The sequence below is a fragment of the Mustela erminea genome, chromosome 6, assembly GCF_009829155.1.
Source record: "Mustela erminea isolate mMusErm1 chromosome 6, mMusErm1.Pri, whole genome shotgun sequence".
Lineage (NCBI taxonomy): Eukaryota > Metazoa > Chordata > Mammalia > Carnivora > Mustelidae > Mustela > Mustela erminea.
Window position 1 is genome coordinate 79,509,660 of NC_045619.1, and position 24,031 is coordinate 79,533,690.

Consider the following 24,031-nt stretch of genomic DNA (forward strand, 5'->3'; position numbering starts at 1 on the left):
CATGGCTTTCTCTATGAAACGCTTGAATGGAACATAGGGATTGTTCAAGGCTCATACATTCAGATTTCATTCAATGGTGAGATAGAAAGGTAATCACCCCAGTGGAATTCCAGTAAAAGCCTATCTTGTTCTCCATGGGGGAAAAAAATGTGCTTACCTAGATACTGAAAAACACATCAGGTACACCTTAAATTATAGTCACAGTGGGCATAAGGAAGAGAAATTAGACAAATAGACATCTGATTTAAAAAATTAACCAGTTTTGGGACGCCTGGGTGGCTCAGTTGGTTAAGCAGCTGCCTTCAGCTCAGGTCATGATCCCAGAGTCCTGGGATCGAGTCCCACATCAGGCTCCTTGCTTGGCAGGGAGCCTGCTTCTCCCTCTGCCTCTGCTGCCACTCTGTCTGCCTGTGCTCGCTCTCACTCCAAATCTTTAAAAAAAAAAAAAATTAACCAGTTTTAGTTAAAAGTGGTGGGGTGACCACGTGTATTCATTTCCTCTTCGTCATCTTTTTTCATCCTACAAAGTCAGAGTGAGTCAAATACATTTCAATGACTTTGGAAGATCTAAAGAGGAAGACAAACTTGCACCGGCAGAGCCAAGAGGCTCGGCAACAGATGCAAGTGGGGGGGGGGGGCACAGCTCCTCTTCCACACATTAGCAAGATCTACAGCTTATTCTCTGCAGAAATTAAATGGAGGAGCTTTTGAATTGGGAATGCTGAAGGAAAAGTTGTGGAATTCCACACATTGAACTCTTGACCCTTACTTAGTCTCTCTGCCCATATTATTCTTGCTTGCAGACAAGGCATTAGAGGGTCCTTCTCTGAGAAACTGGGTCTCCAAAAGAACAGACCTTCAAGTATTGACTTACAGGGAAAACCAGTTACTAAACTCTCTGCAAATACAGAGTTTCCAATTAATTCTCTAGTACCTTATTTTTAAATAATAATGAGCTGCAGAAAATCATCAACTTTTGAAGAAAATCTTTGGCAGGAAAAACAGAAAACCATTCCCACCATCACCTTAGAGAAAGGGTATGAAAGTTAAAGAGATAATCAAGAATCACTCCTCCAAAAACTGTAATTAATGTAAGAGAGTAAATATTGTCTGATGAAATAAGAATAGGTTACTATGACCTCAAAACAATCAGAAGGCAAGAAAAAGCTTCTGATAATTAAAAACACAACTGAAATAACTCTGGAGATAGTTTAGATATTGACAGTTTCCCACTGAGTAAAACCAAATGACAAAGATAGGAGAATATGAAGAGAATTAAAGGATCAATCCCAGAATCCCAATATCCAACTAGAATGAGTTCAGTAAAGAAAATCATTCCATAGAAATTATAAAAAAAAATTCTGAACACAAGTCTCCTTAATGAAATGGCCTAAAAAATGACTAACAAACTGAATTTTCAACACACAAAGTTGCCTCATCATGAAATATTGGAATGATAGGGATAAGGATACCAAAAGCTTCAGCAGCATAGAGAGAAAGATAAGGGCACATAGCACAGATTGGAATTCAGAATCACCAGACTTCTCAATAAGGAGGTCAAATGCTGGAAGATGATGTCTAAAACATTGCAGGGAAATTTTTTATTTCATTTATGTGGGATTTTAAAAAACAAAACAAAGAAAAAAGATAAAAGAAAATGCAAGGAAAAAAACCCCCACACCAGACTTTTAAATACACAGAACAAAATGGTAGTTGCCAGAGGAAAATGAGTGGGAGACGGGTGTAAGAGACAAAGGGGGTTAAGAGGTACAAACTTCCAATTACAAAATAAGTCACAGAGAAGTATAGCACACTAATTTGAAAAGACGTATGCATCCATATGTTTATTGCAGCATTATTTACAAGCCAAGATATGGAAGCAACCCAAGTGTCCATCCATAGATGAATGGATAAAGATGTTGTGTATGTATACAATGGAATGTTACTCAGCTATAAAAATGAATGAGATCTTGCATTTGCAGCAACATCGATGAACCTAGAGGGTATAATGCTAAGTGCATTAAGTCAGACAGAAAGACAAATACCATATGATTACACTCATATGTGGAATTTATGAAGAAAGAAAAAGCAGACCCCCCCCAAAAAAAAACCCCACTCAAATACAGAGAATTGGTGGTTACCAGAAGGGCAGTGGGTGGGGAGATGTGTGAAATAGATAAAAAGGATTAAGAGAACACTTACTGTTAGGAGCACTGAGTAATGTATGGAATTACTGAATTATATTGCACACCGGAAACTAACACAACACTGTATGCTAATTATACTTCAATAAAAATTGTAGGAAAAAGTTGAGGGAAATTATTCTCAAACTAGAATTCTATAACCATTGAAATTATTAGTCAGATATGAGAATTGATTAAAGACCTTTCCATGTTTGCAAGATGGAAAAATGTTTTCACCTGTTTCTTTCTTTCTTTTTTTTTTTTTTAGGAAGATACATAAAAATGTTTGAGAGAGGAAATTTTGAAAAGAATTACCTGATGCAAGAAAATGCCACCAACATTGAAGATGAGTAAAATGACTTCAATAGGATGAGAGAATGGGACAACAAGGTTAAGTTCATCCAGGCCAGATCAGAGAAGGAAGATTTTATTTTGGAGGAGGGTATCTGTCTGCAAGGTGTCTAGGAAAGAGGAAATATCTGGACATTTAAGAAAAAATGTTCAAGGAGATTTTACATACCTGTTTAGGCACCTGAGAGAAACACTAGTGGTTGGACACTTAAAAAACTAAGCAATATTTTAAATGAAGCTTTTAAAAAAATTATTTATTTATTTGACAGAGAGAGAGATAGCGAGAAAGAGAGGAAAGGAGCAGAGGGAGTGGCAGGCAGAGGCAGAGGGAGAAGCAGGCTCCCTGCTGAGTAAGGATTCCGATGTGGGACTCGATCCCAGAACCTGGGATCATGACCTGAGCTGAAGGCAGATGCTTAACCCACTGAGCCACCCAGGTGCCCCTAAACAAAGCTATTATTAACTCCAGGAAAATTAAAGAGTTGTGTAAAAAGGAACAGTGCACAACAGTATAGACACTGGCATAAGGAGCGCTATTATAACTGAAATTTATTTGGAAGATAGGGTTAGTGGCCTTATATAAGAGAATTAAAATCTCAACCTCTATTAAATGAAGCCAATAGGTAACATTATTTGATGCAACAAGAAATAGCAGGAAAAGCCTATTAATTGGAAATATGGAGGCAAATAGCAGAAAACGGAAGGATTTAAAGATTATTTCTGAGGTAGGAGACTGCAACAGGAAATAGCTTTTTCTTTATCAATATTTTAGCACCATCTCTTAACTATGCACATATGTCCCATCAATAAGACTATTCAAAAACTATAATCAATTATATTTCATTCATTAATGAAGATTAAGGTCAAACTGAAAAGTTGTCTTGAGACAACTAAGTCCACCCTAGGTCCACCTTGTCATGGAGGATGTTATTAGCTACTTTATGAAGACAAGTAAAGTATGCTTCCTGATTTACTTGTGACATAAAGTTGAGAGAACTTATTTAAAAGTCACATCTGGGATCTAAATAAAAACCTGAAACTGAAAAAAAAAAGTCAGGCATGAGAATAAAAAGTAAGTGAGTTGAGGCTATAATAAAAAGAAATAGAATAGAAATCAAAGTTCTACACGCTGGCTTAAAAATATTATCTACTGCTAAGGATAAATAAAATGATTAATGACAGTATCACTTCTAGGTTTATACTGATGTAAGATCAGTATAAGAAAAACTGAGTGACTACTAAAAACAAATTTGATGCAGTATCAAATATATTGGATGCAGCGTTCGCACCAAGGATTGCAATATTCTTTACAACTAGACCATTTTGCTAACAAATGAAATTCTACATGTCACATTTTGAGAACAACAACAAAGGAGATTGGGATGGCTAAAGAATTGAAATAGATATATTTAACCAGGAACACAGAAGAACAGCTATCCTTAAATAGTTGTCCTGTGAAGGAGGAATTTAATACATTCTTACTTCAGTGTATAGAATGAGAATTACAGGTGAATCTTTTATACATACTGGTTTTGGCTCAAAACAAAGAACAATTATATAGTTTTCCTGAAAAGAAGTAGGCTACATTGTGCTGTGGTACAGTCTCCAATTTCAGAAAGATTTGCTAGGCATGGAAACTGTATACTTCAGTGGAGAAACTGAATTTATGCTTTGTGTAGGATATGAACATTGAAATTCTCTCCCAACTTTAAAGATGGGATACATGAAAGAAAAAGAAAGAAAAAAAGAAAGAAAGAAAGAAAGAAAGAAAGAAAGAAAGAAAGAAAGAAAGAAGAAAAAGGAAGGAAGGAAAGAAAGGAAAGACCACAGTGCTTTTCAAGTATTGTAAGAATCACAATTTAACTCTTTAGATATGTATTTAATAGGTTCACTTTAAAAATTTCTATTTGTTTCCTCAAATGAAAAAATGCGATCTTTTTTTTTTTCCTTTAAAGAGAGAGCAAGCTTGGGTGTGGGGGAGAGGGGCAGAGGGAAAGGGAGAAGGAGGGGAGAGAGGGGAAGAGAGTGAGAGAGAGCGAGAGAGAATCTTAAGCAGGTTCCAAGCTCAGCATGGAGCCTGACGTGGGGTCCATCTCACAACACGGAGATCATGACCTGAGTCTAAATCAAGAGTCAGATGCTCAACTGAGTCACCCAGCACCCTAAGAAAATGCAAATTTCTGCATACCTGTATTATGGGGGCATCTTTGGTAGAAGGCAAATAGGTCATTTCTTAGTTCTTTAGAATTATAGGATACACCTCAGTTTTATATATTGTCCCTCTCTTATTATGACATCAGTTACCTGAATGAAATCCTGAAGTTAATACCAGGACTTCAAAATTTTAGTTTCTAAGAAAATAGGCTCCCCAAAGGAAACTGCCTTTTATTATCTTAATCACAGCTACAATTTTTCCAACCAATTTGTCTTTTAAAAAGTTCTCAGAGCTTTCCTAAGCATTAAAAAGTATATAAAAAAATTCCCAATGTATAAGTGAGATTTACTCCCAAGTTTTCTCCATGTTTTGACCTACTAACTATAAAATATTCTCATAGCTTGAGTGCCAAATTTGAAGACAATATTGAATTTCATAAAATGCAAAAAAATCTCCAAAAGCTCTCAATATAAACCATAATCTTAAATGACTTACTCTACCATATCTAAATAAAGGGAATAGCTTAACATGACAAAATTGAATATTAGGATGATTTTCCTGTATGAATTATATGGCAGGAAAAGCAGCTAGACTTTCTACCAAAATATACCCAAACATTAAAGATGTTGAAGAATTATGAGAATTCTAAACTTAAGAACAGAAACCACATCTATGTTTACTGAACAAGTAAGTATATGCCATGTAGAATGAAACATGAGAAAATATATACAAAGATCTTTTAAATATGCAATGTTTCATATGAATGAGATAGTGAATTTTGTTTTACAAAAATAACACAGAAAGGAAAGCTTCATGTAATAGAGATCTTTCTTCAAAATTGTTGTTGTTGTTCTGATACTATGGGGTGCCCTGTGGATCAACAGAGATAAGGGTATCCTCCTGCATTCATCTAAAATTGAGATCTTGCCAATTTCAGCAAAGTAATGCTGGCATGGAGACAGTATTCCATATGAGCTACTGTTTTTGAGCCTGGTCCCCAACACTAAAGAAATGCTTGGGAGTGAGGAAGGAACCATGCCTGATTAATTTCCATACCACTAGGTGTGAAAGTCCTCCAAAAGCCCAGGAATCCACACTAGAGAACTTTCCTTCAGTTGGAAGAATGGGGATTCTCTCTGGTGGCAGAATAGGGAGTCTTTTTTTTTTTTTTTTAATTAATGTGGCAGTATAAATTGACTTTTTTTTTTAAAAAAAAGATTTTATTTATTTGGCAGAGAGTGATCACAATTAGGCAGAGAGGCAAGCAGAGAGAGAGAGAGGAGGAAGCAGGCTCCCTGCTGAGCAGAGAGTCCGATGCGGGACTCCATCCCAGGACCCTGAGATCATGACCTGAGCTGAAGGCAGAGGCTTAACCCACTGAGCCACCCAGGCACCCCTATAAATTGACTTTTTATTCTTCCATTCTTCTAAAAATATAGTATATTACCATTTACAGAGCATAATCTACATTTTAATTCTTACACTATTTTTAATGGTATCCCAAATAGAATGTTATTAATCATAGAAAATGCTTTCTGGTTCTATCTATCAAATATTATATTTGGGTTTATGATTGATAAAATTAATTATAATAAAAAAACTTCCATAAATATATATTTATACCCTGAAAAAAATTACAAGCTAGAAAGAGAAATGATTCTGCTTTGGACAAGCCTTCTTCTGACAATTTTAATGACTATACCAAAGTTACATTCCACAGAAATCTGTTTGATACAATAATTAATTATATTTTAGAACTAATTTATAGTATTTGCTATTAAATAAGATCCCATTAAAATGAATTTGTCTCAAAAATAAATTATGACAATCATCTCCATTTCTTGTGATATGAGTACTGGGTATTATAAGTGATGAATCACTGAATTCTACAACTGAAACGAATATTACATTGTATATTAACTGGAATTGAAATAAAAATTTGAAAAGGAAAAAATAAAAACATTTTATATCTGAAAAAACAAAAGGCATTTATATATGGCTAACTGTTTAGATTCTGTATAGTTCTTACATGTGACTCAAAGATTTTTATCTGATATTTTTAATTTAAATTTTCAAAGGTGGGTACCTGGGTGGCTCAGTGGTTAAGCCTCTGCCTTCAGCTCAGATCATGGTCTTGGGGTCCTGGGATCGAGCCCCGCATCGGGCTCTCTGCTCAGTGGGGAACCTGCTTCCCCTTCTCTCTCTCTGCCTGCCCCTCTGCCTACTTGTGATCTCTGTCAAATAAATAAATAAAATCTTAAAAAAAAATAAATTCTCAAAGGCTTTTTTCATATATAGCTTATATAATTACTAATTATTGTTAATAAATGTATGTATATTTCAAATCTTCATATTAAGAGCCAATTAAAATCAATATTTATCCTAAAATAATAATTTCAATTTGCTTCAATATTGTTTAGTTTGTTTGCTTTTTCATTGCTTTTGCTTACACTTGGTTCTTTCATACTCAGTCATTAAAATCTTTTCCAGATAGCAAGCAAGAGCAGTCCATCTATCAGTATATTGAAGAGCAAGCTGTAAGATATATAAAATGTATGCTTTAAAAACAATAAAACAAAATCTCCGCCTTTCAAGTCAGGACACAGGATATTATGTCCAATATCTTCCATGTCCCTCTCACAATAGCACCCTTCTCCCCCTTTTTCAGGGACTACTGCAACCCTTAATTTTTATTAATTATATCCTTCCTTTTCTAATTTTAAAATTATGTTGTATCTGTAAGGTTTCAAACTAGAAAGGAAAACCACTATGAATATTATGAAATACAAGTTGTGTTACATGAATTAGTCATTACACAACTGTGGGAAGAGATAAGGAAGGAGAAGTGTAAAAAGGATTAGAAAAAAATAACCATGCCTAGTATTAACAAATCAGATCTGGCAGGATGCTAGGCAAGTCCAGCTACTACAGTGGAAGTACAAAGAGGCTTGGTGGAATATTCAAGGGAAGGTTATTGGCTCTTGGGGCTATTGCTTCATATGTAATATGCATGTAAGTTTCCTCCTCCATATCTACTAGTTGCAATATATAAAATCTTTTTTGAAAATATGTAATATTTCTTATCTCATGACCCATTCCTATTGTTCTCCTCCATACCAAGTGCTTTAAGACTTCATTTATTTATTTGTCAGAGAGAGAAAGAGAGCGCACAAGAGTGCATAAGCAGAGGGAAGGGCAGGCAGAAGGAGAGGCAGACTCCCCGCTGAGCAGGGAGCCTGATGTGGGACTCGGGACTTGATCCCAGGATTCTGGGATCATGACCTGAGCAGATGTTTAACGGAGCCACCCAGGTGTCCCACAAAGTGCTTTGTAAATATCACTAACACATAATAGTTACTAGGTAAATATCTACGAAGTTTAACAAATGCACAAAGATTATAAATTCAAAAGCCTGATAATGTCAAGTATGGACAAGGATGTAAAACAATTGGAAGTCTCATTCAACCACCCTCACAAAACAGATATGAAACCCAAACCTGTGCATACACTAAGATTCAACTTCTTTCTACATATTGACAAGATCTCCATGCAAAAAACACGTGAGAAATATTCTTAACAGCATTATTTTCAAGTCTCAAATTTAGAACAATCCCAAATGTTTGTCAAGTGGAGAATCATATAAAACATATTTGCATACTCATAAGTCATACAATTGTATGTTCCCACCAGATTTGCAGTGACAAACTACAGTTACAACATGAATCTCACAGACGTAATATTGTGACTCTCAAATTATCTAAGTTCTATGTATATAAAGTTCAAAGTCTGGCAAACATCTATATTTATGTCTGAATAGGTGTTACCCTTGGAGGGGGATAGGGACTATAATGGGGTACATGGGGGAATTTCTAGGGTGTTGATAGCCTTGGTTTGGGTGCTGACTATACAGATGTGTTCACTTTGGAAAATTCACTGAACTGTACCTTATTTTGCTGGATATCATATTTCCAAAAAATTTTACTTAAAAAAGTCCAGTTCAAATTAATTTTTCTTATACTAGAGTATAACTTGCTTCAGTAGATCTTGTTTCCGGTTGTTCAGTGTGTTATCAGCCTTATATACTACTTGGGTTTTTAGCTCCTTGAAGAAAGAGAATTATTGGATAAGTGATAGTAAGCAAAATACATCGAGCTTCTAGATAATGGGCCCTAATGCTAACCCCCTTACCTATTGTTCCATTTAACTCTAAAAAAAAAAAAAAGTCCTCTTTAGGTAGTCACTGTTTTTATTTCAAGAAAACAAATTCTTAGAAATATTAATTTGCCAAAGTTCCTTCCATGAACTCAAACCTAGGCATTCTACTTCAATATTTACTCTTAACCACAAGATCCAGGATAAACTTAATACGTATATTGCACAGGCTTAAGAATTATGATCTTTCTCCAAATTCTTCTGGTAAGTGAAAGCCTACATTTACATTTCTCTTGGTAAAATAAAGATTATGCTCCCTTATGTGAGACTAGTTAGCGTAAAATCAGTTTATTCACCATCAAACTGTAGTTTGTAATCCTAGTACTCCAGATTAACTTTTGGACTCATTGTGCAAACATAATTGATCTCAAAATCTTCCATGATGACTTTTCTCAACTTTATTCTCTTGACTATAAAGCTCTTGATAGGATGTTCTCTTGTGTATCTTTTCCTTCCATCTCCAAATGCCATTTCACCTCTTGACCAAAAACAGTCCCATCAATACCCCTCCTGGCTGCTTCTACTCAATAATTTGTGTTGTAACTAGAAATATGTGAATAACTGAATGGTCCCTAAAACATTACCCTTAACTTTAAGAAGAGCCCCCTTTGGACCCCCCAACTCTAGTCTGTCATTTTCAGTGTGCTCATACTTTATGAGAATTGCCTAATCATTTTCCTAAAACTCAGCTTTAACACCCACTTCAAAAATTTAATAGTTAATATATATATTCAGAATTTTTTAATTTTTAAAAAACTCTTAAGCATGATTCTTATTAATCCTCCTTGATATGACCCTGTCATAACTTTTTCAAGTTATTTAAATTTCAGTTAACATATAGTGTAACTTTAATTTCAGGTGTAGAATTTAGTGATTCAACACTTACAACACCCAGTGCTCATCAAAAGTGCCCTCCTTAATCCCCATCATCTATTTAACCCATCCCCTACCCACCTCCCTTCTGGTAACCATCTGTTTGATTCCTATAGTTAAGAGTGTGTCTTGATTTTCATCTTTCTCCCCACTTCCCCCATGTTCATTCGTTTTCTTAAATTCCACAGGTGAGTGAAGTCATATGGTATTTGTCTTTCTCTGACTGCCCAAGTTTTATTTCTAACCTTATGCCCACCTGGTGTCTCTCACAAACCAATCTATTAATCAAAATGAACCACTTTTTCCAGCCTCTGGTTTTGCTACAGAATGGTCTTCCACCCCAATTCAAGTTCTATCCACCAAGGCCCATGCAGCCTCCTCCATAAATCCTTTCAAGTTCAGGCAACTAAAGTACACTTTCTTGGACTTTCCATGACATGTTTCTGCCTCGTTACTTGTGTGTATATTTAATTTCCCCTGAACCGTGAATCCTTGGAGGACAACATGTCATTCTTATCTTTAGTTTTCTACCATTCCTAGCCCAGTGCCTGACATAGATAGGCTCTTAATGATCTCGAATGGATCAACGATTTTTTTTTTGAAGTTCAGTGGCTACCATTGCCTTCATAGTTATTTCCAAAGTCTGAGTTTTCCCACTTGCAAAATATCAAAAATCCAGGAAAATCATAAGTTCAGAATGGTCTTAGAGGATCACTTTAGAATTCAGCTGTGTAAAGAATTTATGTGATTTACCAAAAACTTTGCAATATTTCATTTAATTCTCACAAATATATGTATATCATAATATAGGAGACTTATTACAATGGTCATATTACACTCTGATGTGATAAAATACCTTCCTAAACATATTCTACTAGATTTAGGATTGAGCTAAATTGGTGCAGAAATTTAAGAACCATCTTTTAAGAACACTTTTTTCTCAACTTTGTTCTCTTGATAACCAGAAAGCAGATGGTATCTATGAGAATCAATGAGGTAATTCCAATCTCCACTGTTGTTTGACATTTTAGAGAACTAAACTTTTATGCCTCATAGGAAACGATGAGGATCTAAGTCACTGTCTTTCAAAAGTCTTTCTCGGAGGTGGCAAGGTGATTCAGTGGAGCACCAACAACATTTCTTGAAAGAATTTGTTTATATTTTATCTAAAATGAGCTTCAACATAGAGGTTTATATGCTAACCTGACACATGCCATACCTTAGGTATCCTGACCGAGCTCATGACTTTCCCATCCCACTTTGTGTACCAACTGCCATTCATACATACCCACTTAGGAAGATAAATGGATCATAAGTATAGACTCAGTAGTCTAACGAGTTACACAACAAACATTTTTAGTTTCAGGCTCAGTTTTGCTGGTTGTGTTCAAATGATCAAATGGGCTCATGAAGATGAATTGTTCATTTTTCCATTACAAAAAGGAGGCTTGTTCCAAATTTGATTTTTTCTATGAGTGTAATACCTAATACTTTAAAAAACAGACCCATAATTTCTCCTTTAAAGGAGACACTTAAGAGTGGATGGGACAGCAATGATTTTTGGAAACTACTTTTTCTTAGAACATTTTAAAACTCTGGAAGTGTTTCTAGTATTATGTGATTTAGTTACCATAAACAATATGTCAACTATCAAAACTTTCAAATGTGTATTTTGAAAGTTTTGAGGCAAAATTTTGTTTAAATGGCTTCCAAATCTTTCAAAGTCTCATTGAGTTTTAACACTATTTGTTAAAATATATGTAAATATACAAAGTTATACAATACCAAAAAAAACCCCTAAATAATTTGATTAAAAATGGACAGAGGACCAGAATAGACATTTTTCCAAAGATGACACACAGAAGACCAACAGGCATATGAACAGATGTTCACTAGCACTAGTCATAGTAATCATTTTTCAAAAAAATAAAAAGACCACCTTACATTTATCAAAAAGACAAGAAGTAAGTATTGGCAAGTATATGGAGAAAAAGGAGCTCTCGTCTACTGCTGGTGGGATGCAGCAAAACTGATGCAGCCACTGTGGAAAACAGTTTGGGGGGGCCTCAAGAAATTAAAAAGAGAACTACCATGGGGCATGGTTATTCCACTACTAAAATTTTTCCTCCCAAAATGAAAACACTAATTTGAAAGGCCTTTTGTACCTATATCTTTGTTGCAGAATTATTTACAATAACCCATATATAGAAGCAACCTAAGTGTCCACTGATAGATGGATATAGAAGAGGTGGTATATATACACAATGGAATACTACTCAGTCATAAAAAGGATGAGATCTTGCCATTTGTGACAACATGGAGGGACCAGATGGGTATCATGCTAAGTAAAATAAGTCAAGGACAAATAATGGTTTCACTTATACGTGGAATCTTAAAAGTGAACTAACAGAAACAGACTTATAAATATGGAGAACAAACTGGTGGTCACCTGTTGGGGGGAGAGGCAAAATGGGTGAAGGGACGTGGGTAGAGGCTTCCAGTTATGGAATGAGTAAGTCACAGGAATGATAAGTACAGAGTAGGTAACAGTCAGTAGTACTGAAATAGCACTGTATGGTGACAGATGGTAACTATACTCCTGGAGAGCATAGCATAGTGTAGAGAGCTTTAGAATCACTATGTTGTATACCGTAAACTAATGTAATATTGTGTGGTAACTATACACCACTAAAGGAAAACACAGAATTCATTCTAGTAATTTTTAGGAAATGAACATCATGGGAAAATGGAAATTTGTCACACAAGTTTCAATTTTTTTTTTTCCATAATTGGTAACTGAATTTAAAAATCAGTTACTAACCTACAACAGGAACATCCCATGATAAACTTTTCTATATGGAGGTATGTATTTTCATGTGGTAATTTTTTCAGCTATGGAAGCTACTGAAATGACAAATTGGAATAAACCAGATTTGTAAACTGCTAGGACAGTGTTGAACCAAGATTTTCAAAACAAATGAAACACCATCCCATTTGTTTAAAAAAATTCAATTCTAGTCTAATTTAAAGTATACTATTAGTTTCAGGTGTACACTGTAGTGATTCAACACTTCCACACCTCACCCAGTGCTCATCACAGCAAGTGCCCTCCTTGGTCCCCACCATCCTACCACTTTTAAAAAATGAGATTACTATCACAGTTCAGTAAGAAATTACTCATTAAAAATATTTCTTATTCTAATTCACATTTGTATGTTTCATAAATCATATATTAGCTTGTAATGTCTAAATATAAAAAAGGGGACATGCTCAAAACATGTTACTGAGAAATGTTATCTATGATCAAGGGATTAGAAATCAACTATCTAGAAAGTGTCAGAGAGACTCTTTAACAAGAGTAATGCCAAAGTCTTTGTTGTTCCTGTGGTTATATAGGAACTAAAATGGTCTTCTCAGACTGCTGAAAGGTAACAGAAAAACTAGGGTATCTAAATGAGCTAATAATAATGCCTATATATCCTACATAAATAGGATCATCATCAAGTACAGAGATACTGTAGAACACTTGAGAATATGTGGTTATAAAACATCTAAAAATCTATTTCCTGAAATTCTTAAACATTCTCAAGCATTACATCTGGGAAAAGAGAATTACCATAGAAACATGTCCATTTTAATATAGATGTATAAAGAAAAACATGGCATAGCACCATTTCACATTGAGTTTTTTAGATTTAACATTCTAACTTCATTCAATATAACACACTCACAAGTCTCTTTTAGGATATCATCTGTATATTAGCTATTTAATTTTTCCTAGGTTTTACATTTCAAACCTGCAAGGCCCATTTGTATCTCCAAAATTATTTTCATTCCATCATATATCTTGGTCCACATTCTTTTCGGTGAGACATGAAATCCACCTACACAAAGGAGGAAGATGCTGCAATTATGCACAAAACTATTCTAGCACAGGGACTGAGAACACCACTCATCTCTTGCTAGGTTATAATGGAATAGATTCTACTAGTTTGGCCCTTCTAGAAAAATCTACCAGCAGAATTATTGTGTTGTCAAGTACCATCCTCATTACTAATTCTTGGGTAATTACAACCTATTAAGGTCCCAGGGCACAATGCCTAACATGTAGGAAAGGCTCACCTTTGGGAGAGTCAATGACTGTACTGTAGAAAGAGTAACAAATTAATGGAAACATGAGTTTGATACTTACTAATAAGGTGTGTGAAACTATGATAAACTAGGAATAGGTTTCCAGCTTTCACTATGGTTATGTATAACTTTTCCAAACTGAAGAAAATTTATGACTATAAGTAGTTTCACTGAGTTCTACACTCCACAAAGATCTGACAGTTTCTTGAAAACATTTCCCTACACATGACCTTTCCCCTGGGCTGCTCCTGGTCGTAGGAGCAACAAAGTCAGGATCAAGTTTCTTCTGAGTGCATTTCATCCTCAGTGAGAGCTACAGTAGAAGGAGGCTCCCACCACAGAGGTCAGTCCTTCAGTGTTCTTTTGTTACACAAAACTGTGAAGGTGACAAACTACGCATTTACTGGGTATATGTTGCTACCACATGCTCTTTGCTAAAAGAGCTTCTGTTTGTTGCAGTCCATTGCATCATATGAGAGATTTAGTATAGTGCCTACATAAATACATTTTAAAAAGAAACACTTGGGGGAAAGCACTAGAATCTAGTAGATTCAAGTATCAAACTTTCATTTTTTAAAATGAATCTTCTCATTTATGGAGGAAAAAAAATCCTTAATAGAAAAAATATGCTCTTTAGTTCTCTGGGATCATCATTAACCCCAGACCACAAATGACTGCATTCTAGGTAGACCATAAAAGTAGGAAAACAAATCAGCTAAATGAGACTTAATGGGAAAATAGAGAAATTATTATAAGTTTACTTAAAGAGTATTTGCTAGAACAGTTTGATTACATATGTAATGTTCCATAGTATATATGAGACAAGAGAAAAATAAAACTTTTACTCACCTTTTAAAGACTATCTTGGTCATGAGGTTTTACCTTACCAATAAATAAGTTTAGATCATAAATTTTTATTGTTTATAAAATACAAATTTTTCTAGTATTTAAAACTGATAGCTGAACAATAGATCTTATGTTTTTAATCACCAATGTTCCTAATGGATTTAAAACATAATGTTTAAATATTCAAATTATGAAAACATACACTATTCAGCAATTAAATGTTTAATAAGAAATTAATAGTTAGTTAATTTAAGAAAAATAGCACCAAGAGAAAAGAGGCACTCATTACAATACAGGATCTTTCCAGAGACTTAAAACATTTTAGGTATTGATCCAAGTAGTAAAAATACAACATACATATGAATTATGCAAAGCACAAAGTCACAACACATGTCATTAATAAACAAGGGTTAAAATACAGTCATTTCACATTGACTAATCACAAAAATACAGTCATTAAATTAACAGACATAGGTTAAGTTTTATTTCCTTAATCATGTTTATAAATTATTACAAGATTTTCCACAAGATGGAGAAAATTTAAATGTATATTTACAACTTTCTTCCTAGCTACATTTTAATGATTTAACACTTTATAATTCTGCTTTAAAATGAAATGTTTGAGATGTCATGTTGTTCATATATGTATATGTATACATATATACACACATTTGTAATTTTCTAACCTAGTAAGTAGGATCTGCTGAAATTAAAGTTACCCTTGAAAGAACATTAATCTGATATGTTAATAAGAGGTATTCTGAAGTTTGGCTAATATATAGCAACACAAAGAGGTAAAAAGTTATATCTAGTTTTAACAAAAACAAAAAAACACTTCAGATCCCTTAAACCCTTTTAATATAAAAGGCTAATTTAAGGAATAAAATTCTTCATATAGTAACAGAAATCCTGGCACTTTAATATATATGTACTTTATACCTATAAAAAGTGAATAAATAAGTTTGCAAAAACTCTGATATAAACATTGTGATTTTTAAAATTTCACCTTCAATTTACAAAAAAAATTAAAAAAAAGATATTATAGTTCCTCACTAGTGCAAAGACTGATTTATTCAATGAACTCCTTTTGGAATAGGCATGGGTAAACAATGAAGAATTGTGTACTGCTATGTACTATTTTGTAACTGTGGTCATTTTCTTGGTTATTGGTTTTTGTGAGGTTGAAAAAGTTATCTATGCACAGAACTTTACTTAACACTCAGGTTTTTTTTCACTTACAATATCATTTACATACAAAGAGCATGACACAAATATATCGAAATATAGTACTAGATATGTTCCAATACCATATATAAACATTGTGTGACACTGTACACCTTAAACGTACACATTGTTACATGCCAAGTATATCTCAAAACTGGAAAAAAAAAAAACCTGTCTAAATACCCTAGTGAATATTTGGAGAAGGTTAATAGACATTGTAAGGTGTTTTAAAATATTAATTAAAAACACCTAAAATTGACCCCAAATGAATATTTGTAATGCTAAGAGTCTATAACTTTAAGTACATCTTATCCTAGATTTAAAAAGCATCATTATGTTTATTAAATAGAACAGGGGTCAGCAAACTTTTCCCAAAAGAGCCAAATAGTAAATATTTCAGGCTTTAAGGGCTAGTCTCTATTGCAATAATTGTTGTACCCAAAAGCAGCCATAGAAAATACTTTTAAAAATGTGATCACTGTGTTCCAATGAAACTTATTTACAAAAATAGACAACTGGCCAGATTTGGTTCATGGGCCATAGTCTGCTCACCCCTGAAATAGAAAATATGATTGAAATAATTTTAGGTATGTCAGTACCTAGCACAAATGCTTAATGCTTTGTGAATTAATGAAGTGACGAATGAGTAAAAAAATAAAACTTGGCTGTGCTCAGAAACAAATGTCACCACAATCTAATCCTCTAATTAACTGGTCAGGATGCTTCTTTCCTAATTGGGACAAAACTCCAAAAAAGCAATCCATAGCCTTATTAAGAACTAGGCTTGCAAACTAGAGCCAGAAAAACTCAAGACAATGTAACAGAGCTAGTAAAGAGAAAGTGAATTTTCAGTGTAAGATGGCTAACAAAAAAGGGTATCGTTTTATAGTTGAGTTCCTACTCAAATCTCTCCAATCAGACTGTAAACTCCATGGGAGTAAGAAGTAATTCTTTTTTTTTAAATTTCTGTATCACACTGCCTAGGATATACATGATCAATATTTTATTAAGTAAATATGTGAATGCTTTATGCTAAAGTATGTTTTTGTTAGTTCCAACAAAGCCATGCAACAATTTAAGATCCTCCTATAAAGTTATAATTTCCTTTTGTTTTAATATTAGTCACACTGACTACAGAGATCATTTCAGCCTGAACTAGAACTTGACTTACTCACCAAATAGCATGAGTTTGAAACTTAGGTTTACATCACAATATAAAGCTTTGACTTGGGAAAGCAAACCAAATGCTGGCATCAGGGTTGGTTTTAAAGCCAGACTTATAACTATTTTCCAAATAAAGAACTGTTTAACCTTGTAAATTATAACTAGACATCCATTTTTCACCTGGATAAAGTGTACTTGGTTGTTTAGGATTTAAAATATCAAAAGTGACCAAAATGCTAACTTCAACATATTTATATATTAATTATTCTTCAAGGCCTGGATATTTGAAATATACTAAATAAATCAGTCATGAACAACTTATGAATTTTGTCTATGGCTCCAAACAATAAATTAAAACATCCCCAAAACAAAGTAACTCCACAAGGTGAAGAAATATTCATATAAATTACTATATAAATATTTTCCATGATGTATGTAACAAACTGTAAACAATTCACTTTAAATTTCTCTATCTTTTAATATTTTCACATTTCCAAACAAATACTAAGTTTAACAATGGTAAAAAAAAAAAAAGTTTTAAAGAATGTTATTTGCTATAGGATCAGTTACTAGACGTTGACAGACAAAAGCCACATACAGTTATACACTTAAACAAGACACAGCCTTAATTTGCCATTGTAACAAGCACAGTGTTAACATTATATACATATGCATACAGTCAAACATTTACAATTAGAGGACAAGCCAAAGATGTACTGGAGGAAAATATTTCCATGAGAATAGTGCTATGGTTCAATATTCCTTATAAAAAATAAATACATATAAAACTATTATTTATATTACAGTACTTGAAATAGAATGCATTCTTCTTCCAAACTATCAACTTTAATACCACAAGACATGGTGGCCAGTAATCTGCTTAAAACATCAGAAGATAGCATGTACCACAATTTATAAACAAGCAGTTAAAGGAGGCACAGTAAAACAAAACAAATCAGACAAAATATAATAATACTATCGTACCGATTTCCATGGTCCCCGATGCCATGTCACCTCATCAGGGCAAGCATGCACATGACATTGTACCACACTAGGTGGCTTGTTTAAGATTTCACAGTTTTGCTCTTGCGACATTTGGCCATTGGGAAATTGACATATTACGAATCTTGACTTTATGCCTCCTCCACACGTTTGTGTACACTAAAAATAAGAAAATCCAAAACTATGTTGTTTTAAAGACAGTATTATATTGCTTTATTCAATGTTCAATGCATAATGTATTAATGCTAGAATTTTCTTCCTGGTAAAAAAAGCTTTAGTTCTATTATAAAAAACAAACAAAAAAACAAAAACAAAAAACCTAGACAAATTTTTGAGGATTGGTATGTTTCAGTAAGATATCAAGGATCTGCAAAATAGACAAGTCAAATAAAATGGATTCGCTTGAGTAATAAGTATTAACTACATAATTTATGATAGCCTATCAATAGATTACTGGGTAACCACGAAAGCTAGTAAGTTAAACCCAAATTTATAAACAGGGAAAGATGTTCAGTGTGTATTACATGAAAGCAGCATGTGGCAAAGCAGCCTTTGTAATATGAATCTATTTGTGGAATCCATACAAGACCAAAGTCTGGAAGGAAATGTATCAAAGGTTGAAAGTTCTTATCTTATCATAATTTTTCCTATCATTTCAATTTTTACAATGAGCATGCCTAATAAGCTCAGGAGTAAAAATGTCATTTTCATTTTAGAAACTGTCAAAGAACACTTTTTAAATGTACTTGGTATTCATTAGTACCTGGTCAGAAGTGTATCTTTACACAATGATTTCCAAATGCTCTGTGAGAAAATATATTCTAAAAATCATTAAACAAAAATATTTAACTAAAGTAGTTGGTTTATTTTGTCCCTCTAAAGCCAATATAAATCTCTTATTCTTTCTCACGCATAATACAGGTGGAATTAATATTCATGAGAACTACTTTAAAAATGATCTTCAAATCCCCACAGTCTAGAAGAATGCCAATTGAGAACTCTCTGCTTAGAAAAGTTACCACGAGTGGCTCTGTAATAGGATATGAGGATGGTTATATATTAATCTAATTTTCTATCTTTATATCCACCAAATCTTCTAAGGAAAGAATAGACTAATTTTAAAAGAGGCATTAGCGGTCCATAGACATACTGGCTAGCATATTAGATTCTGTTAAAAAATCTGGAGTATTTTCTATTATGTAGGAGTGATTTATACCATGACGGTCTATTAAAAGAACAAGATTTTCCTGAAAATAAAACCTTTCTGTGTAGTATCGTGAAGTAAGGTTATCCCACAGGAACAGTGTGAAGTACTTAACTTTGTCTTCAGAAATTCACCATTGCCCCAAGTTTAGAAAACATGATGACTTACTTCTCCCCAGCTTCCGTAGTTCCACCGTGGACAAGGACCAGAGTCGCAGTGCCGGGTCTCTGGGGGCCTGGAAGCCGTATCACAGTAATGGGCACTCTGTCCATTTTCATCCTGACAGACCACAACCCGGTGCTGAAGACCTCCACCACAGCTGCTGGAACACTGCCAAGGATAGAACACAGACTCTGGGGGCCGCGTCATGAAATTACATAGAGAAGAACATCAGGGTCTGGACTCAGATTCAAACTCCCCCTTTTAACACTCCCCTCACTGGAATAATCTGAATTGAGAAGAATCTGCCCAAAACATTAGCTTATTAGAATTTGCTGATGAATGGTGGAATAGTAAAGTCTGCAAGGGCCAATGCAGCCCTGTCCTAAGGGTTAAGCAGAAAAGAATTAAAAAAAAAAAAAAAGAAGTCTTAACTTTGATATTGTTTTTCTTTGTCTCAACTTTTATATAAAGTAAGAGCTACACTTGTACCTTTTGTAGTTTCATGGTTTTACACCCACTTACTGCACTATTATAGTAATTTTTTAATAAATTAGGTTTGTTTTTTAATAAACATTTGCAGTCTTAACCTCTTAAAAAATTCTTCTGATTATAATGGGCTCTAATCAGATTGTTTTAAAGTGCATTCCTCTGTAATCATAATATCACATTAGTGTATACTTCAACAAGAACTCTGGGGACTTGTCATCTGCATCAAAAATCACTTAATCCTTTTAAGACTGAAACTATTGATCTTCAGATAAATTTAGCATTAAAAGTATTTGGTATCTGTTAAAAGGCTATAATCGAACAAAATCACAGAATTAATATAACTCAATAAAGACAACTTACTGATCCCCACGGTCCTGTTCTCCACTGGTTTCCTCTGATTGATGGATGGACCCCCTGATTTTGAGGATCTTCTGGTTTGTGAGTTAATGGAAAATTTCTGCCTGGAAAATGACTCGGCTGCTCTGAGGAGCTTGGGAAGTGACTGTACATGGGTGGGCAGGCTGCCAGGTTACATTCTTGTTCTATCAAAGGGCGAACTGCAGGGTCACAGTAATTCTCATTAATTGGCTGATGGTAGCTGATGCATAAAACTTGTCGCGTTGTTTTCCCATGGCCACAGGAAGCTGAACACTGATCACAAATTTAGCCAACATTTATAATGTAATAAGTTACATTATGATACTAAATATCAATGACATTTCAACTTGTTCATTTTTTTTTCTCATAAAAATACTTACAGGTGACCAATTCCCAGTTTGCCACTCCCCACAAGGGTTAAAACAAACAGATACTTCAGCAGGTCGGGGTAAATGGGCACAATGGGATTCGTCTGCTATTGCATCATAAGCATCCCGACAGCTTACGTAGCGCGCTTGGTTGCCTTGTCCACAAGACACAGAGCACTTAAAAAAAAAAAAAAAAGTTTACCAAAGTCTTATATGGGACTTCTCTCTTCTAAAACATGAAGTTTCTTTAAAAATAAATAAATAAATAAATAAATAAATAAATAAATAAATAAATCCTATCACTTGGTTTCACTTCTGAGTCCAATAAAGACAGGGCAACGAATGCTCCACTCAGTTCAGATCATATATATGCAATGAGAATAAGATACTACTCAACTTCATGGAATACTAATTATTATTATTTGCTAAAAAGATTCAGGAAACACTTTGTGAGACAATCTTATTTTAAATAACTGTAAACATCTAATAGAGTCAATATGATCCCATAATTAAAATATTCAGAGAATATCTGAAGCTTACTAATATAGCTTCTATATAAGACAAAGCAAAGCATATACCCCAAATTAAAAGCTGATAAAAGCCCAACTTCACATCTACTCTGTATAACCACTTGTGAGATAAATATTATTACCCCCATTTTGTAGATGAGAAAACAAACTTAGAAAACATCAATTTCTTGCCCAGAGACAAAAAGCTCTGGGTAAGTGCAGGATAGAGCAGCATTTAGCCATTAAATTACCTATTTCTGAACCTTATACCACTTCTCCATTAAGCTACGTGGGAATGAATTCATAACATTAATTTGGCTAACCTGAAGCAATCATTTTGTTGATATGTAAAAACCTCCATAATACAAACACTGTACTTTGTTTTGTTTTTTTTTTTTTAAAGATTTTATTTATCTTTTTGGGGGCGAGAGGGCACTAGGGTGGGTATGGGCAGAGGGAGATGACGAGGGCCAAGCACACTCCCCGTTGAGTTGGGAGCCTGATGCGGGGCTCAATCCCAGTACCCCGAGATCATGACCTGAGCTGAAGTCAGACACCTAACCAACTGAGCCACCCAGGCACCCCCAAACACTGTACTTCTTAAAGGAATTCACTTACTGGGGTCCAGGAACCATGTCGCCACTGGGCAATCTTTCCTATGGGAACAGCTGGCAATGAGGTAGCCCCAATTTTAGGAATAACAGGGCAGGGTATGACCATACAGTCCTGTTCAAAAGAAAAATGCATCTCAAAACATCAATGAATTCATCACGCTGATTTATATTAAATTCTTTACTTCATTTCTTCCACATGGCTAATTCAAGAAGAACTGCATAATTACAAATTAGTCATGTAAGCATTTTAATTTTTCAGAAGTATAAGGTACTGTCAAGGGCTACAAATGGAGAGCACAGATCTGAATCCTAAGGTCTGGATCATTCTATTTGATGGTTGAAAAGAAACAGTGCCATAGTCCTTCAAAAATACCACTAAGCTGAAAAATCCTAGGGGTCCCCTAGAACACTACCCTCAGAAAGTTCATTGTACCATAGTCACAATAGATACGATCCTTCTGCAGTGCAAAGAATGAAAACCACAAAGTTCAATGAGTGATTCAGTGGCAGGACTAAACAAATTAACAGAGCTGTGAAGCTGGCAACATTTTAAAAGAGGTAAATTCTCCAACATACACGTGCACAAACATAAAGAAATATGTATGAAATAAGTTCAACAACTGATCCTCCCGTAACAAATCTTTTTGTTCCTAATCCATGAGGAAAAGTCCCTTACCTGTCTGTCACTTGGGCGGCTGGCCCCACGGCACACTCTGTCATCTAACACAGCACTGAGGAGCTCACTGACACATTTAACAGCACGCATCTGATACCCACGTCCACACGTGGCTGTGCACTGCAAGGGTATAGGCATGTATCGAACACCGTTATTCAAAAATTATATCAGCCTAATTTTCTTAATACAGTTAATATACTTTCAGACCTTTTTATTAGTTCTTTACATTGGATTCCATACAAAATTAGCAAATGGAATCAACATACATTTGTTCCAATGTAGACAGATAATACCTAAGTTAAAATGGATAAGAGTTGTCATAACTTTAAGAAGTTATGTAAAAATGTGACTTGAGTCTTCATATTTAGGGAGCTAACATCATTTAGAGGGACTAAATATTTTTCAAAATCTACCTGGTGTATGTAGGTCTTTAAACATGCTAAGTACATTTCAAAGAGAGGAAGAAGGAAGAGCATAAAGTTAAATGGAAGATGGGACAAGGTTTCCCATCCACAGCGGCAACATCCATGGGTTAACATGCTGTCCGTCTTCCTCCAGCCTGATCACTGCTCATCCTACAAATTCCTAGCTGCCTGGTTGGTGAAACTTCTAAACAATGCCTACTCTAAATGCAATAATGCTTATTTAGACAAAGACCATGAAAACATTTATAGCTTAAATGAAGCTGAAAAATAAATATGCAGCATTTTGGTTAACACGTGAGTTCAAAAGCAAAGTTGAACTATTTACCACAGCAAACTTAGCTGCACTGGTAAAATTTCACAGATCAGAGTTTACATTTCAAGACCCTCCCCCCCCCCCCGCCCCGCAAAAAACCAACCCAAATTTAGCTGGCTCCATTAAGAAAGTGAACACACTGCAATTCTGGTGCTACTCGATAGAGATGAATTAAATCAGGAAAACCATTCTCATATACTCACAGAACCCCACGGTCCTACTTGCCAGGAAGCACATGCATGAAGCTCACACGGTCTCAGAGACTCAGGTTTGGTACTGGGATTACAGAGACCATGACTCAAGTGGTCTTCATTCAGCTGACACCACACTTGCCGCTGTTTTGTTCCTTTTCCACATGTAACAAGACACTGAAAGAACACAGTTGATCATTATTTTCAATCTTAGTCAATATAAATACCTAAAAAAAATACACAGTGACCAAGTCACACATTAAAATGCCCATGAAATGGAAGACCATTCCTAACAGCATTTTCCCTTCAGTCCTTCAGAGATATTCACCAGGTAAAATCAGCCACCCCCAATTTGCTGCCCAAATCCCAGTGCAGCATCCATTTGTCCTAGAAATAAAGGTACAAAACTAACCTTAAGTGTGTATCACAGGCTACTGTGGACACGGGGACTTCATGAAAATGGTTAGTGATTAACCACCAATCAATGTTATTGTTAGCCAGACAGCATAAACAATTGAAGAACAAACCGTTAATTTGTTATTGCCTTGATAATACAGTTAT

The 24,031-nt window shown here is 34.7% G+C and overlaps 1 protein-coding gene across 1 annotated transcript in view; it reads right to left on the minus strand.

Annotated features, from left to right (window-relative positions):
• The window catches only part of ADAMTS20 (ADAM metallopeptidase with thrombospondin type 1 motif 20), a 190,771-nt gene that overhangs the window by 64,795 nt on the left and 101,945 nt on the right, over nt 1-24,031 (minus strand). Inside the window, exons 22-28 of the mRNA XM_032347934.1 lie at nt 23,483-23,647; nt 22,542-22,661; nt 21,870-21,977; nt 20,755-20,919; nt 20,357-20,647; nt 19,514-19,675; nt 18,124-18,300 (exon numbers count right to left, since the gene is read on the minus strand). Of these exons, the coding sequence (XP_032203825.1) occupies nt 18,124-18,300; nt 19,514-19,675; nt 20,357-20,647; nt 20,755-20,919; nt 21,870-21,977; nt 22,542-22,661; nt 23,483-23,647 (1,188 nt within the window). The remainder of the gene's footprint in view (nt 1-18,123; nt 18,301-19,513; nt 19,676-20,356; nt 20,648-20,754; nt 20,920-21,869; nt 21,978-22,541; nt 22,662-23,482; nt 23,648-24,031) is intronic.